The following is a 17871-nucleotide window of genomic DNA, read 5'->3' as shown; positions in this document are numbered from 1 at the left end:
GCACCGGGCGCGGCGCGGAGCCACCGGCCGAGGTAGAGCGACCGCATCGCGCAGGATAACGGCGGCGCCCCGGTACGTCACTTCTCCGCGCCGGAAGCGCGTCAAGAGCGGCGGAGCCGCCGGCCCCGGCGCGGTGTGAGAAGGGGCCGCTCGGCCGCCGCGATGAACAGCGTGGGCGAAGCTTGCACCGAGCTGAAGCGCGAGTACGACCAGTGCTTCAACCGCTGGTTCGCCGAGAAGTTCCTCAAGGGCGAGAGCGCCGGGGACCCCTGCGGGCAGCTCTTCAAGCGTTACCAGCTCTGCGTGCAGGTGCGTCCGCCGGCCGCGCCGCCGTTGCGGCACACGGGTAGCCCTCACGCCGCTCCGCGTCCCGCCCGTTCGCTTTCCGCCCCGAGCCTTCTTCCACCGGACTTCACTCTTCTTACCGTAGTCCCGGGAGGAGCCCGCGGCTGCGCACCCCGCCGCGCTGCTCCGGATTTTCTCCTGTGTCCGTCGGTCATGACGTGTAAATATTTTACTGGTGTCTCTTGCTGTGTTTTTCTCGTTCATGTAACTTCTTAAGCCTGCTGGTTTAGAGGCTGTAGCGTGCTTACGTGACGGGATCCGGACTGCATCTTAACACTGAAGCTTTATCCAAACCAGCTTTAAGACTACTTTTTCTCGATCGTGTTTTGTACCAAAGATTACGTCACTTGGCACTATAAAGAAGTGTTGAGGTTTTCTTTTGTTTTTCTTCTTTTTGTTTTTCTTCTTTTCAGAAAGCGATCAAGGAGAAGGACATACCCATTGAAGGCCTGGAGTTCATGGGCCCAAGCAAAGGCAAAACTGAAAACTCCTCTTGACCTCAGCTGTATGGATGGAGTCACTAATACGAGCCTTTGGACTAAGCAACATCACCAGGCATACGACTAGACGCCAGCTGCATGAGACCTTTGTTAAGCTGCTTTCTAGGAAGAGAGGAATCTTCTCTATTTGTAAAAACAGCCACCAAAAAACCCAAAACAAACAAACAAAAAACCTGGATCATGTGGTAACTACTGCCTCCTTTTCAGTGAATTTTGGTGGTGGTGGTTCAGCATCTAACAGCGTGAAAAGCCGTTTGAACTAACTTCCTATTGAATGTACTCCTATAATGGGAGAATGCTTCTTAGAGTGGGCTGAGATAGTAGTTGCTTTGTGACCGATTTCTCTTGCTTATTTATATAACACCTGAAGCGTTTAAAAAGAATATGAAGGAGGTTGATTTACTTTGTCTTGTCCGTGCTGCTGAATTTTGGTGGAAGAAGTTTGTTTTATATGATCCTGAATGCTGAGGGGTGAAAGCACTGTTTTGTATCAGCAACAGAGGTGGTATAAAAGCACTCTATTGGACCTGCAATAACTTAGCTAAAATAAATATAACCAAGTTATATTTTGTTCAAGTAAATAACTGTCCAGTAAAACCTGACTGTGACCTCTAGGAGGGACAGAAGTGGCCTGCAACAGAAGCTGAAGAGGACACTTTTAATGCAGAGGGTACTTCTTCAGCCTTTTCTGAGGTACTGAAACAATCCTGAACTTGAATTCTCTCTCTTTTAGCATTATGCGTTACTGCAGTAAAACTGCTGCACAGCCCTGGCTGCCCTTTTCCACACTACCACAAAGCGCCAGGCTGGCCATGATCACTGTTAGACTTTTGCTTGTGGTAGTTAAAAGCCTGTGTTGAATGAGGGAAACAGGGGGTTGAAGCTTGACAGCTGATAATGTTAGAAGCCCCAGCTGCCGCTTGGGAATCTCACCTGCTCACGACGCTGCTCCTGAACTGTGTGTGTACTTTACACCTAGGAAAGCAAACAAAAGTTATTTGTGCTGGCTTGTAAACTGCAGAAATGCTTGCAGCAACTAGAAAAAAGGTGTTTTGAAGAGAAGCAAGGGATCTGGATCCATCCCATCCAGTGGCCCTGTGAGCACTGTGGCAGGTGAGGAGATTTCCATTGATCCTCATACCAGGGATGGGGAGAAGCTGTCCCCTCTCATTACACTAACACAGGTGAAAGAGTAAAAAAAATACTATGGCCTGGGGACAAAAGAGAAGTCAACTTCCTAATTCTCCTAGATTTACAGTGAGGAAAAAAAGTGAGCTTCACTCTCTTTGCTTTTAAGCACTACCTGAAGGATCATTCAGAATTTTTACTTTTTTAAAAAACTAAAAAAAAAAAAAAAAGGTGCAGTTCTCAAATATAATAGCTCGCTTGTCTGCACTACAGCCCCTGAGTAATGACCCCAGACACCGGGAGTAGTGTGAGGCTGATGCAGAAGATCAGGAACTGCAGCAGAGTGGGGCCGTCGTTCCCTGTGTCTTCAGCGACGGCCTAAACACAGCAGCTGGAGCACAGTCAGGTAGCCTGGGTCAGCCACACTCCTGTTCTCAGGTGCATGAGACAGCTAGTGTGATGTCAGTATGGGGATTAAATGTAGCACTTAAAAACCAAGCTGTTGACACTTAAACTGCTGGGTCACTCGGGTATAAATAAAAATAGTAAGCTAAGGGAAAGGTCTTTCTAAGAGCACCGTAAATAGCATTTTGGGGACTGTCAAGTATGCAGCTTTTTTCTTAAGGAATAACACATAACCAGTTTGCTTTTCTATGATCTTCATCTAGGAAGAAATGTAGTGTCATTTTTGTCAGTTAGCTTTAAAACAACTGGGCTCATCAGTGCTTTACTCTGTGCTTTTAACGCAGAAAAGCTTGTCTTGGCACTCATTTTACTAGTAAGTGGGTGAAATAAATTGCATTGCAACATGGGGAAGGGTGTCCCACAGCGCCCACTTTGAGATTTGCACTTGCCATCCATCACTCCGTTCAGCAGCAAGATGCCAAGTCAGCTGGTGCATTCTTCCTTTTGGGAAAAACAGTATTAATGACAGCTAAGACATAGCTCTCTCTTTCATACTATGCAAAAAAATATAGAAGTTGCAGAAGGAACTGGAAAACGGTTGACTTGCAGAGAGGAAAAACTTCAAAACTAATATTGTACTGGAACAGACTCGGAGCTTTAAAGTTGACTGTCAACTATGGAAGATAATTAAGCTCTTCTAGGTTAAGAAGCTTCCGAGTGACACAGGATACATTATACAGACATACACAGTGCTGCAAAAATTGTGTTTTCATTTGTAAGACCTGTATGGAGACTTTCTGCAATCAGACTGCAGCTTTATGAAAAGCAGAGTTGTGAGCAACATACGTGCTGATATACTCGAAAATGTGAGGGCCGAAGATTAACACTGTTAAGGCACACAGAGCTTAATTAAACATCTTCGCTGCCACTCCCTCCCCCAGAAGGGGTTAAGAGAAAATTGCCTTCATGACTGTTAATAAATATTGCAATAGCTGATTACGAAGAATGTGCTTCAGTATATACTGAATTTTAATCTACAGTATTAGCCTGATACCTGTTCGTCTGGCTGCGAGCTGTGGGTTTACAGGGATCAGTTAAACCAGATGTGAAGAATATGAAATTGAGTAGTGTCCTATGCTGAGTGTGTTTCTGTTGTTAGTGTTATCAGATACAGGAGCAGGTATTCAGGCAAGCAAACCCCTTTGCTTCTGCACTGTATCTGTGGGAAGCCTCAATGTTTAAGCAAGCGCTGAACTAAAGAACTTCTAAAGATTCAGATTAACAAAGATGTCAGATCCTAAACTCAAGTTCAGAGTTGTTTATTTAAAGGACCTTTACGCAAGTACAGACAGAGTACGCAAGTACATTCAGCCTCATCACAGAAGGAATGTAGAGTTTCTTAAGTGATGGTTCCCACACAACATTCTGGTCCAAGACGGGAAGAGCCAAAGTTCTGGCTGTGGTCAGGATCTTAGTTTTCATCTTCATAACCGGTTGGGAGAGCATTAACGTGGGGGTTGTGGAATAGAGTTTTGTTCCCGTCACCCCAGGGGAAAGGCTGTTGAAGGAAGAAAGAAAATAAGCCAGTGGCAGCTAACTGAATGATCTATACAGCACAGGAGATCAACAGCAATATGGACTCAAACATCACACAGCTTGATGGGCTGATGCATTAAGCAAGCTGGCGTCTATTCCCAGGCTGTAGGAAGCAAGAGCTGGAAAAACAGTCTCCCTTAGCTGAGAGCCGTCCTCTCTAGACAACAAGATCTTTGTTCTTGGTTAAACATCAACTGCACTATGCTATGAAGACCCCAGTTTTTAGAATTTGGGATCTCCTCTGTTAGCTTCTAGATCTGTATTAGGTTTAGGTAAATACAGCAGCTCTAGGACTGAAATGTTTTCTTGGGGGTGGGAAGGCCTGTGAATATCACAGCTACTTCATCTGAGCTGGGAGAAACTCTTCTGCTGCCTCCAAAACAAAGCCGTGAATTAAGATCACAGCTACGTACGCAGCGCCTCACGTAGCAAAGAAAGCAAGTGACACTGTACTAATCTCAGATGAAGCTCTACAATCACGGAAGAAAAGAGGGCCTTAAACAGAGCAGGCGAACGTACCTTGGTCCTGATCCGGAGGTGAGTGTAAGGAACAAACTCGGGTCTCTCATGCTCGTGGTGTGCTTTCAAGTAGCAGTTCAGCATGCAAACGCCAACGCCGGGCAGAGCCACCACGTAGCTCAAGAGCTTCCACAGGCGGGCTAGTAGGAAGCGTTACATGAATTAGAACAATAATCGCCATTTCCATTAGTGCCAAGCGACCGGAGAGCATGTGAAATGCAATTAGTACATTAATGAGGAATTACGCTCAACGTCCCTCACCACAGCGCGAGTCTCCCTCCCTGTTTTGAACAGGGAGACGAGGCAGCTCCCCTCTCTCGCGGGGATCCCGGGCTCACAGCTCTCCGGGGGAGACTGCCGCCCTTCGCCCGGGCTCGCACCGCCGGCGCCTGCCGAGCGCCCCCGGTTCCGCGGCGCAGCCCCGTTCGCCGCGAAGGGCAGCGGCTGTCAAGGACAGCCGGCCGCGGGCCCCGACTACGTCCTCGCCTCGAAAAGCCCCGTTACCTCCTCCAGCTTCGTGGGCCGCGGCCGACATGCTCCGCCCCGGCAAAGAGCGCGGGGCGGCGGCGCCGAGCAGCAACCGGGAGACCCTTCCGAGCGCCGCCATCCCTTCAGCGTCCTCGGCCCCCCCACCGGAACCGGAAGTCCGACGGCGGCCGGCAGGGGACAGGGCAGCTGCGCGCACCGCCGCCCGCTGCGTCCGAGCATGCGCGCTCCGCTCCCACCGCGAGCCTGACCTTGAGCGGCAGCGGGCTGCGGACGCCTTGCTGCGCATGCGCCATGGCTCGGCGGGGAGGGGGAGGGAGGAGCCGTTAGTGACGTGGGCGTCGCCGCATGTCGTTAATGAGGGGGGGTGGGTGAACGGGCGCCATTTTGGTGCTGAGGGGTGGGGGTGACGCGCAGCTGGTCCAGGCTTGGGGGGAGGCTGCCCTGCGAGCACCCCCGGAGCTCTGGGGACAGGGAGGGTGCGGGAGAGCGCTGGGGGGGGGTCCCGGGTGTGAGGGGACCGGAGGGCTCGTCCTGCGGGGCTGGTCTGGCAGCCGGGCAGCCGTGACACAGCTCTCCAGAGCAGAAGGAAACCTACTGATCTATGACATTGCGTACAGAGAAAGTTGGGGAGGGGCGTCCGCCACTGCGATGTCCATGAGTGAGTTTCAGAGGCTGTGGTCGGTGTAGGTGGCCCAGGAGACAGGCCTGGTGTCCTGTGTAGAATTTCCAGGCAGCGAAGGGATTGCACACCTGTATTTCAGTTTCTTTTATGCAACACCAGAGGACGGCTGTTAGATTTGGTAATGCGACTTTTTCACACTAGGGACCGATCCCATCACTGGGATATAAAAACTGTTTCAATCATGACAATAAAAAGACATTTGTCATTAATGAAATGCAGTTTTGTAACCACTGATGTTTTAATTATGTGGATTCCTGGGATGATCCTGCTGAAATAATAACACCACTTGAATGAACACAGGATCTCCAGAAAAAAAAAATCATTGTAATTAGTTTGCAATTATTTAGATCCTATTTTATTATAATTCTTTATCGGAGCCTGATGGTTGGCTGTTTGACCTTTGGTAGAAGCCATGTAGATGGAGTGTACATTTTCAAACACTTAAAATCCTGCACTAATATGAGAGGATTCCTGTAGTCGATGCAGAGACTGGAAGAGTGAAAAAGCAGAGAAACGGTGTGCTCAGGAAGGGGTGGTGGTAAGGTCTGGTCTGTGAGCAAATGATGATGAAGGAATTGTATTCTCCTCCTAAAGGTGTGTTTGTTCATGGAAGGAAAAGGAGGACGTTTGTCTGTCATATGAAGCAGGCATCTATGAAAGATGAAGAGGAGCTGAGGGAAAGCACAAGAGCTCCGTCTTGGTTTGGGATTATGTTATTACAGAGTGCTGCTCTGGCCAGGGGCTCACGTTTCACCTTGGTCCCACGAAACTGATCGCTTTTCTGTTGGCAAGATCAAAGCATGTAGCACGGCTGAGTTGCTGTTACAACATGGTTGTTAGATGGTAGGAAGCTGTGTTTGCTTCTGGGGAGTGTGACTTCTCCCTTTTCACTTGGAGCAGGTCTCATGTCCAAATTTACTATGTAGCAGATAGGAATGGTAAGATGGCTGGGATCTTGGAAGGCTGTTGCAAAACATACCTTGACATAAAAATATTGCTCAGTTGTTTGTTTACTGTATCTTTGCAGTTTAAACTGTTAATAAGTACTTTGTTATTCTCTTTATTTTTTTAAATCACAAGTACCTCTTATAGTGATTTGCCTTCATGTTCTTTCATTTAATAAATCATTTTAAGAACAGTCTTGCTTCCATACTGAAAGAGGTTATTGCCTGGTGGCATTGTGTGTACCTACAGAAGTGTTCTTCCATCTTCATTGACATGATGCATTTTGTACAGTACAGACCCGAAACCACTGCAGCTCACCGTGTACACGCATATCTGCTTTGCTGAATGAGGTTGGCAATGTTATGTCATTAAGTTCTTGTCCATATTGGAGGTGAATTTTACTTTTCTCCGCCTGCATCCTTTGGATTCAGGCTTATGAGATGTGTAGTATCGGACTTTTAAAAAGGAATTTGCATGTGACTTTTCTTGGGAACAGAAGATAAGGAATTATTTTGTATAACGTTATAAGTGATGAAACCTAGATTAAGTTCTGTATCCTAAGGCAAATTACAGTGTTGTTTTTATAGCAGGAGCTACATAAACAAAACTGCTCTTGTTTGTAGCGAAAAGAACTGTAAGCAACAGACATTAATGTTTACAAAGGAGGGAAAACAAAAAAGGATTAGCAAAACAAGAAGCAAACCTGTCTAGGATGAGGAAAGAAGCATAAAGTGGTAGTCTCTAAAATAAAAAGAATATGTGAGCTGTGTTGCTGCAGTAGCCTCAGAACACGACATGCAAGTGTTCAGCAGGAGGTGAGAGCAGCCAAGGTGTGCTTCTCCCTAGTTCTCCCTGACACTTGCTCCTCTGACAGTCTTGAAAATGCTCTTCAGAGAAGAAAATGCTCACAGAGGGTGGTACATAGTAGCGGTGACTCAGCACAGCTGCCCCAGGTTAAAAGAAGTTCCTTGGGAGCACTTGCACGCATGGAGCTCCAGGGGGCTTGTGGAGAGGAACTGAAAATGGGGTTCGGGTCTGTCCTGAACTTGGGTGTGGTGGCAGTTTCATTACAGTCCGAGTTATGCTGATTTAAAGTGGAACTTTATTAGGCTTTATCATCCCAACAGCTGTAATTAGTCTCCTTATTAGGTGTGTCAGGAGTCTAATGGGTCTGATTCACCTTTTCTTTAAATGTGGTGTAAACTGGGAGTGATTGTGGGAAGACACAAAAGATTCCACGTGAAAAACTTGTCCTTGAGATAAGACAGACAGGTATTTGAAGAAACCTAGATATTTTTAAAAGTATTGTGAAGAATCTTTTGATACAGTTGTGTGAAATATGTTTAACTGTGCAATATGTAATGGGTATTGTCACTGTGATGATTGCAGTCATCTTGATAGCACATGTTTTTACAAAGGTGTGGGGGAAATATTGGTGAATGAACAGTCAACTCTGCCACTGGCTCAGTAGCTCTCTCTGGATTATTGACCCGTGCCGTGGGAACCCCCACTTGCACTCACAGGTATGTACTGCTGTCTTGCAGAAGGGACTTAATGTGAGTTTTTCCAAAGCTGACCTATTTGAGAGCCTATAGCTTGATTTAGAAAGTAGCATATCACCTTTAAAAATCCAGTCCGACATCCAACATTTTGAGCAAGTTTCAACATGTACATTTTTCCGAAAGATCCAGCATCCTGGGAGCCTTCTGAGTGCAGAAATGCTACAAAGTTAGCTCTGAAAAAGGCGTGTGGGGGTGTGTGGATATAAAGTGTTGGTAGCCAGTCACTTTGAGACAGCTGTTTTCAGTGTGGTGGTGGGACAGGTGGAAGTCGGGCCAGAACTCCTGTAATCTGACTTGGCTACCCAGTAGACATCTGTTGGGTGTGAACACTTTGGATCGTATCGCTGTTCAGTTTAGCAAAATTTGAACGATTGCAGTGAGCTGGTGTTCAGTAGAGGTGGAGTTGACTCGCTAAGCTGAAAAATAATGTTTGTAGTGCAGAAGAAAGCTTGGGTTTGCGTATACTGAGCACAGAGATGCTTGTGGAGGCAGGAAGGTTTAGCCTTCAGGTAATGGCCCTAAAAGTTAGTGAATTCTGAGGTAGGTTCCACTGTAATTCAGAATCAAAGGCCACTTTCCAAAGACTTGTCTTTCACCTTTCTTTTTCTTCTTATTTCTCCTAGCTGCGGTGGGGGCTATCGGAGAGGACATGGATAACAGCATGAATCACTGATGAGGTGTGATTTATAAAAGCCTTCAATACCGTCAGCTGGGGCTAAAAGCTGTCAAAGCAATGCCGGACTGGCCCGCCTGGTGGCAAACTGCTTTCACTGGAAGTGCCTCTCCGTTTAGGAGGTTTGGGAACAACAAACGTGCTCACTGGGATTTCAGACTGTAATCTCATCTCTGTGCATTTTCAGGTTTTCAGGGACCTGCTCATCCCTCTCGAATAGCATTGTTTCCTCCATCAGATACTGTCTTAACAAATGCAGAGTCCGTGCTGCAGAGATAGCGTCTGTGTCTCAAACTTCACAGAGTTTCTGGGGGGTTCTTCATCTTCTCCCTGTAGTCCTGGAACTGCAGAAATCAATATTCTGCCATCTGTAAATCCTTTGTTCCCCTTTTCACCAGGGCTTTATCAGCTTTGTAAGTGAAGGAGGGAGGGGGGAAGAGGGCATTGAGAAAGCCATTGTCCCTTCTCTCGGGAATGATCTGGAAGTACTATGCAAATCTTCATTTGAAGACCCTGGGAACTGGGGGAGGGCTTTAGCTGCGAGCTCAGTAGGAGGGGAGCTCTGCATCCCTGCTGACACACTCCTGCCTAGTGCAAGGAGCTGGGAAGAGTTTTTTGAACTGGCAGAAGAGACGTTTTTTGCTTTGTGCACTTCTGTGAGGCTTTGCACTCCTTATGTTTCCTGCTTTGTGCTTTTTTTCTGCCTGCTTCTTCTGAATGTTTGCATAAGAATTGGGTAGGGGAGAGATCCAAAAGCTGCAATTATCAGTGATGAAGTCAGAACAGTGCAGGGTGTAGCACCCCTCCTGCCTTCCCACCTTGCACCCTGGAGTCTCCCACCAAGCAGTGGTGCAGCCCCAGTGGTGCTAGCGCATGTATAGCCTGACTGCTGGCATTAGCATAGAGCACGGACTCAGTTTCAGAAAGCAAATAATTCAGCTGGTCAGGAGCAGTGGAGTAAAATAGTTTGCAGTTCTCAAATTATCACGTTGTAGCCAGGTCTTAAAAAGCCTCCTCTTATGGGGACAAAGACTCGCAGACCAGTACCTGCTTTATGAAACACTGCAGTCTGTCCTGGCTTGGCTCAGAGCTCTGTCACCTGTTTTATATTAGGGCAGGGTCACACTAACTGCCAGTTTCCTGGAAGCTGTGTAGGGTCCTTCTTAGGCCTCATGGAAGGGGAAATAGCCTGACTGCATAGACACAGAGGTGAACAGGACAGCAGGGGAGGGAGAGTACAGATTCATATCTAGGCATTTTTGTGTTTATAAGCTACTGTAAAGGCAGTCATAGTCTTTTGATTTTCTGACCTTCATTTTCACAGCATCAGTCCCATTGTTTATTTTTCAAAATTTGAGGGGTTTTGTGTTCCAACAAACTAAAAATTACTTTCAAACAATGACAGCCCTGGAAAATGCAACACTATTCTCTGTCTCTCCTGGGCAGCTGAGAAGATGCAGCCTTTTAAAAATCTCACCTTCTGTCAAAGTCATAGGAACACATGCCATGAGACCTGATTCTCTGTTACTTCCCACGTTATATCCAAATCAATGTAAAACACTAGTGTTTTGTTCTGCAAGTACTTTACTGCTTTGTAGAGGGAAAGTGCATCACAAGCATACTCTCACATGCACAATTGGGTCTAAATCTGCTCTCTTTTTTTTCATGTGTAACTCCAGAGTGACTCAGCTGACTTGGGAAATGTCCCCTGAAACTGTGCTAGCTGGAAGCCAGCCTTGGACATGCCCTCTTGCTCCTGTAAGTGCTCCCACTACCTGTGCACACTCGGGCATCCATGTAGATGCTTTCCTGAGTAAGCTTGTTTGCATGCGGACTGGTGTATGAATGCACATTCTTCTCACCCGCTCTTCACATATGCATGCAAACACACACGCATTCTCAAGTGCACACATCCCTTCCCTTTCTCTCGTATACATTTGCACACATACACAGACCTTTTTGAAAGCTCCTGTTTTCAGAAAGGTTTTATTTATAGGTCCTGCCTGGTTGTGAATGTGAAAGGGAGAAAGCCCCTCAGAGGGTTCCTTTCATGTGTAAATCAGCCTAGGCTGAGAGCATTGGGGTCACTGAGAGGAGGATTTCACTCTTAATTACTCAGAGAGAAAGCAGGCAGGGGACTTTCTCAAACTAATAGGGTTGTTCTCTGCTGGGGAAAGCAGCCTGAGATGCCCAAGTTTCTCTTGCATCAGACTTCGGGCTCTGATTCACAGGCCTCTTCTGCCAGTAGCAAGAGCTGGTATCTATGTGGCACTTGGAACAAACAGTTCAGCTTCCAAACCAGCTTACTTGTTATGGTTATGTTCATTCTGATAATTGGGTGTTCTCTGGAGGCCAGTGGAAGAACTGACCTAGTTTGCTTTATTTTTATGCCACTTTTATTGAAAACTTATGTTAGTCTGTGCTGCTTATATCTGTGACTCCGTCTGAGGACCTCAGTATTCTTCCAGACCTGAAAGCTCTCACCTCTCTGCCAAGCAGCAAAATGTTATTGTCTAGAGATTAGTCCAGTGAGCAGGGCTCTGAACTTGGACTTAAAACCAGCACTGAATTCCCAGTTCAGCCACCGAATGCCTTTGTGACCTTAGCTGTGAAACGGGGTAATCTTCTCTCTGGAATGGGGCTGTTAAGAACAAAAGTCAGTATGGATTGTGATACTCTTGGTAATAAGGCTGCGAATACCAGGGTAAATGCATGTCTGAAGAGAGGTGTCTTTTTCCTGGAATGCAACGCAGGCATGGGGATTCCGCTGCTGAAGTAGCGTTGTCACCTGTCATCCCTCAACACAAAACTGAGTCTGGAAATCTACTGCAGAGACAGGAGCACCCCAGCCACGAGCCACTCGGTTCTTTACAGCAACCGCAGGACCTGCTTGTACAACCACACACTAAAACAAAGTGCAGCTGCAAAGTGCAGCTGTCAGTATTTGCAAGAAAGAGATCTGTCAAGTGCATGTGCACACACAAGCAAGTATATTTTTTTAACTTCGGTTGACTCAGTTAAATTTACAGTCTCTCATCTGTACACCTCCTTTTCATATAGCCTCTCCTTTTCTGGATAGGAAGTAAATGCTTTGAGGGCTGAACATTCCCAACCTGTGCACAAACAGCCCCCTGGGAACCCTGATACAGGGTTCTTGAAGCTGCATTAGTTCAGCTTGCCTGGGATGGCAGAGGTTTTAGTCCAAGAGCACCTGTTTGAGGAAGCTCGTAGTAGTGGTGGGGGCCATTGGCAGATGAGGTCAGCAGTCTGAAGTGTCTGCATAGGTCAGAGAGAAATGAATGGGTCATTTCTTTTGCAAATGAAGAGCTGCAGCCTGGAGCAGCCTTAGCAGAGCCCAGCATGTGGGTCCAGGCTGTGCCTTTTATGAGCTGATGGAAATGGGGCCCAAAAGGACTTCCCTGATGGAGTTCTGTCACAGCCTTTGTTATCTTTGCCTCCTGCAGCATGCACTGGGCATAGAATATGGATTGGGGGTTATCCTGGCTACCAGCACAGTCAAGAGGATGAAGCCTTTATGGCTGCATAGAAAACCTAAGGCTGCAGGGTATCCTTATTGCCATTCCACAAGGAAAATCTTGTTTTAAGATGTAGAACACATGTTTCTTTCTGCTTTAGTGCTCCTTTTTTGCCAACCTACACTAAAATGAGTAAATCCAAGGGCTGCTTTAAAATAATGCACATAACTGAGTAACAGGGATTAAAAGGCCTGGATTCTATTCTTCATGCTGGTGGTAAATTGTCAGTTACTTTGACAAAGCCCTATGAATGCCTTATGCCTCACTTTTTCTGTAAAACACTGAATAATAGTAATGTATTCCTTTTTCTAAAACATTCTGAGGATTTGGGCTACAGAGTACTTTATATATGCAAAATGTTGCTGTTAGTAGCGCCGTCTGTCAATGAAATCTCTTTTTGTCTACTTTTTATGCAACAATGTTACTTTTTCTGAGTTGTTGATTTAGGATTAATTTTATGTTATATAAACAATGTCAGTTCTGTCTTGCCATTTGCCTTTTGCTTCTTTGCAGACCACCAGGGAACTTCTTTCGCTGTGACATTGTAATGGGAGGTGGAGACACCTCGAGGAGAAGGTCGAAACAGACAACAACAGTTACAGTCAATAACATCTATGACTTGAGAAAAATCTTGTCTCGATTACAGGTTTGTGTGTGATCTGTGCATGCCATCTTTCCTATGTACAGGTATTTAAAATAAGGCAGGACACAGAAATAACTGTTTCCCTTGTAGGAGCTCTAGGAAGAGCTTCCTATTATTGTCTTTTCACAGCCTCAGATAGAGTAGGGCAGAGTGGGGGTTTTAAGGGGAAGGCAGCTAAGGTTAGAGTAACTGTGCTCAAGGTTTTTCCTCACTGCTGTGATGTTACAGCTGTGACAAGTAGCCAGAAGTTAGAACAGTCCTGGGACTGCCAGAACTTGCACTGAAGAGAAAAATGAGCTTAGGTTTAGATTTTATTTTTTGACCTCTGCTATGTGTGAAGGATTGCTTTTTATGGCTTTTATCTCCATTTTCCTTTAGAAACCTCAGGAGGACTGTCCACCCTTCAAATCTGTTTTGATGTGTTTTAAATGCATGATATGGAGCACAGCCACTCTCAGTAGGTTGCAGAAAGAGGACATAAAATCATAACATGTCTTCAGAGGGGTAAGTATGTTCTTTAGTTCCTAGAAGCATCAGCCAGGTTTATACCACTTTGTGTAAGAAGAGCTGCAAGAGAAGATGAATGTTTCTGAGGGCTCGGGGACAGTTTCATGTTTAGGGTAAGGCTGAGGTTAGCCATGGAGCCTGTGTCCAGGCAGTAATTTGACAGCAGACATGGGCACACAGTAATGCAGTCTCTGAAAATCACAGAAGCCTGCTGAGTTATTGTGAGCTGGAGGAGCTTTTCTGTTTGTGGGCACATGGGTCTGCCTGCCTCTCATTGTGCAGACATAACTGAGACATAAAGGAGGCTGGCAAATTGCAGAACACTGATGGAAGGGGGGGACAGGGGACTGAAGAAGAAAAGTTAAGAGTTTTTAGACAAAGGGCTCAAGCCTAGTTGTGAATTCCTAGCAGGTAGCTGGTCTTTAAATGAAAGCATTTGTCAAGTAACGTACTGATTTAATGTGGGAATTGGATAGATATCTGCAAAGGTTTTTGTACCCTGTTTGCAGTGTGATTATGGGAGATGTTAACAGAGAAAGCAGTTTTACTTTCTACCAAGGTGTGTATTTGTTCATGTACCTAAACTATATAGGGCAGGCAGTATAGATGACGTCGTACAAAGTGAGGCACAGACAACACTATGGGGTATGGGAATATAATATCCCCACAGATTGTGACTGATTGTAAATAAGGTATATAACTTGCTTTCCTTCTGGTGGTACCCCACCATACTGTGAGCATCATTGTTGGATTATCCAGGGCCTTGCATCAGCTGCACTTTACACCTGGCTGATGGTCTATATGCCCTGTTCCACAGACCCACTCCTGTTTTACCTGGGCAGTACACCCTACTCAGCATCTCCATTACGAGCAGTGCCTTTCTTGGACCCTATGTTATCTCATTTCACTGCACCGGGACCTCACTGTCATGATGTAGTTGCCTGGCTGTACTCAGCAGTGGTTGTGATCAGGCTGCACATCCATGCTGTGCCTGTCACCAATCCGATGGAACTGATGCATTCCACAAAGCACAGCCAGCAGGTCCTCTCTGGTCAGTGTGTGTCCCCTTTTTGTGCCTGTTGGGACTCCTTTAGGGAGTGTAACAGGCTCTGCATGGCAGGTTGGTAGGCAGTCCCCCTACACTTCCCCCAGTATCCTACCACAGCTCTAGCTGATGCACAGGGTTGTAGTGTTTTGAGATCGGTCACTCATGTCAATTTTTTTTTTTTTTAAACTTTCAAAAGCCTTTTCTTGAGCCTTGAACCATTCCTATGCTGGAGCCTTGTGAATTAATTGCCAAGGACTCACAAGTTGCTGATAGATGTGTGCAGAAACTAGCTACATGGTTGCCCATTCCTGTAAATAATTAAACTTCTCATAAATTTAATTCTGGGCTTTTTCTTAGAAGCCTTCTCCCAAACTGGACACAAGATAATGGACACCAGCAGGCACAGCTCCCAGAGACATGGATATTGTCACATATCCAAAAGCCTGGTGGGAGGAGCAGACATTAGGGCTGAATTCATCCTGGCAGGGAGATTCAGCTGAGAGAGGAGGAAAAGAAAGGTCAGAGGCAGCTCCAAGGAAACGGCTTTGGTTTAAAATGTTTCATTAGAGTTTTCACACTAGAAATATAAAGTACGGGAATACAATTGCTTGGCAGAGGACCCACATTTAGTAACAGTCCTGTATACATTCAGGACTTTATACAGAAGGAGACAAAATGTATCCCTGGCCATCTCAGTAAAATTATGGGTGCCTCTTGTAAATGTGACTTTTTTCCAAAATAGCTTACATAATCTGAGGATGGGTTTTTTTATCAATATTGATAAAAGATGTTCTTTTTCCAGTAGACCATTGCTCTCTGCTGTAGCCACGCAGCCTTTGCAGGGCAGACTAGCTTTATCTAAGCAGTGTATCAGCATCAGTCCGGCTGGGAACACTATTGGGATGCTCACCTCACATTGTTTCCCTTCCCCTCTATGTCTGTCTTTGATTTTTCCTGTTGTAACTCAGTAAGATAATCATGGTCACCCTTTTCCAAAGGGTTAGTCTTACCCTGGTTGATTTGACAAGCTCCTTTTTTGAAGATAGTTTTTACTTGCCACTTGAGCTTTGTCGCCTCAGGATGTTTTACCTCCTCATGCAGGCAGGCTGGGAGTTTGGACTGGTGCACATACCTGCAAGATCTAACCAATGCAGTGTTGTGGCAAATGTCACCAGTAAGGAGGTAAGAAATAGGATGCCAGTATATCTTATCTGCTTTCATCTTTAGGGGCATAGCTTGACCAAAGAACTGAGCAGTTGAAACATCACAGAGGAGTATGTGGTGTGGATGGATTTTTTATGGGAAGCCAGGATTAGTTTACATTTGTTTTTTTTCTGTTTTAAGTTATAGGTGAAAAACTTGGAGGGGCTTTGTCCTTATGTCCCAGTGGCAGTTTTAGATTTACTCTGGCTTAGAAAGAAGTGCGTCCCAACAGACTGGCAAAACAAAAGCATGCATACAGTGCCCTGCAAAGGTCATTCTTGACCAGACCCTGAAAGAGCTGAAGTACAGATTGTCATCAGTCTTTCACACTGCCAACCCCTGTGGCATGTTTGTACCCAGGTTCTTTTGTCAGCACTTCAAATAATTTTTATGTTCTTCACTGACTGTGCTGGGCAGTGTGTTGTCAGGGCCCTGGGTGCACCAGCTGACTCTGCAACCTCTTCCCCCTGTCCTACAGGTTTGGCTGCCTGTGTTCAAGGTCTGCCCTGATACGGTGGAGTGTAACCTAGGATCAGAGTGCTGTGAAAAGAGCTGTGTGTCAAAAGAGCTGAGGGAAGTCTGCTGGGGCCTCCCCACTTCCCTTGGGAGCCACGGCACAGAGCTGCCCTTGTCCTCGCTCCTTGTCTGGGGTAGGCTGTAGGGCTGTCTGTGCCTGGCTGTGGACCTTCCTGATCCTGACCCCGAATTGCTGACTTGACTTTTTGGCTTGGCCTCAGACCTGGCTCATCCCTATGGGCTTCTCCGACGGTCATTGGGCTCCTGTCTAAACGTGGTTACCGTCACCAGACCTGCTCCACTCCTCTTGCTTGGTCACTGCGGCACTGTGCCCCTTTACAGTGAGGTCCTGTCCTGCCGGCCTGGCTGTCAGCCCGGCTGTGCTCCCCAAGCTCCTCTGCAGCTCCTGCACTGCCCTGCTCCTGGCATTAACCACGGCCTTTTAGACACAGCATCTCCGTCTGTCTGAGAAGTCGGAGCGTAAATGAGCAGTGATACAAGAGGCGTTGTGGCATCATGCTGATTTATTGCTATGACAAATAAGAAAGATGTGGCATTAGCTTTGCCTCCCTTCATTTCCAACTTCCTAAAAAGACAAACCGAAAATCGGGTTTATTGGCAAGAGCTCGGACCGCCAAGAAAACAGCCGGCAGGAGGAGCTCTCTAGACATTTCGCTGGATCATTTTCGGACAGTCACAGCTGCATGTTTCAAGGGCATCACTTTAGATCTACTTTCTTGGGACTTCCTTGCAGACAGTCCAGCAGCAGCGAAGACAGAGGCAACTTCGTGGTATTGCAACTGAGCAGCTCCAGTAATATATTCTTAATTTTTTTGAGTCTTCTCAGATTCCTTCTCCCACCGTGATGCCTTTCTCTGTTGTTTTTTTCAGAAACGTAAGGTGTTCCTGAAGATGTTGGGGATTCTTTTTAGTCCCTGGAAGGGGCCAAGTGCTTTATCTTCCAAGAAAGCTAGTGTAAGATTTTTATGGACAGCATCCTAGTCACAGGGTAAAGAATTCCAAAGCAATGCTTGTCTTTGCATAGAAAGATACACTCCTGGATTCCTCATGACCTCTGAGGGGACCTGTAAAGCAAAGAGCTCCAAAATGTATCAGTACCGCTCTGAATATTGGCCTGACAAAGTTATTCAAGTAGTTCTGCCTCCTCGTATGCAGTTCATCTTTTTTTTTCCTGTAAGAAGCAGGTATGAAAGACAGTAGTCACTCTTTTGCACAGCACTGCATTCTCATTAGTTAGGTGCAAAGTATCACCCTGCTTCTTAAGGCCAGTCCTGCAGCCCTAAATTGCGTGGGCCCCATGGCTGTGCCTCTGCACCACCTTTAAAAAAGAAGTAAGATTTTATTCTTTTAATGTGGTGAATTCTTTACTTTTGTAAGTCTGGCCCTCAGTTATCTAAATGGGAACTAGGTGCCTTCTGGTCTTGAATGTTGCTGTAATAATTATTTTGATTCTGAATGTGCCAGAAACTATTCTAATGCATATCAGTGTAAATTAAGTCAATAGAGATTCTTCAAATTTATCCTGGTGTTCAAGAGAATGGAATTCATGCACT

General features: G+C 46.1%; 2 protein-coding genes across 2 annotated transcripts; one reads left to right on the top strand and one right to left on the bottom strand.

Annotated features, from left to right (window-relative positions):
- Nucleotides 1-104: 104 nt before the first annotated feature.
- Nucleotides 105-983, top strand: TRIAP1 (TP53 regulated inhibitor of apoptosis 1). The gene is made up of 2 exons (XM_010574625.1): nucleotides 105-309; nucleotides 759-983. The coding sequence occupies exons 1-2, from the start codon at nucleotides 163-165 to the stop codon at nucleotides 840-842; spliced, it is 231 nt and encodes a 76-aa protein (XP_010572927.1). The 5' UTR covers nucleotides 105-162; the 3' UTR covers nucleotides 843-983.
- A 2681-nt stretch (nucleotides 984-3664) lies between these two features.
- Nucleotides 3665-5143, bottom strand: LOC104836196 (cytochrome c oxidase subunit 6A1, mitochondrial). Its single transcript, XM_010574612.1, has 3 exons — nucleotides 4998-5143; nucleotides 4494-4633; nucleotides 3665-3936 (listed from the first exon to the last, which is right to left on the bottom strand). The coding sequence occupies exons 1-3, from the start codon at nucleotides 5098-5100 to the stop codon at nucleotides 3850-3852; spliced, it is 330 nt and encodes a 109-aa protein (XP_010572914.1). The 5' UTR covers nucleotides 5101-5143; the 3' UTR covers nucleotides 3665-3849.
- Nucleotides 5144-17871: the final 12728 nt, after the last annotated feature.

This window comes from Haliaeetus leucocephalus, unplaced genomic scaffold (assembly GCF_000737465.1).
Source record: "Haliaeetus leucocephalus isolate CR32 unplaced genomic scaffold, Haliaeetus_leucocephalus-4.0 Scaffold13, whole genome shotgun sequence".
NCBI classification, from domain to species: domain Eukaryota; kingdom Metazoa; phylum Chordata; class Aves; order Accipitriformes; family Accipitridae; genus Haliaeetus; species Haliaeetus leucocephalus.
This window is presented reverse-complemented; position numbering and strand designations above follow the sequence as displayed.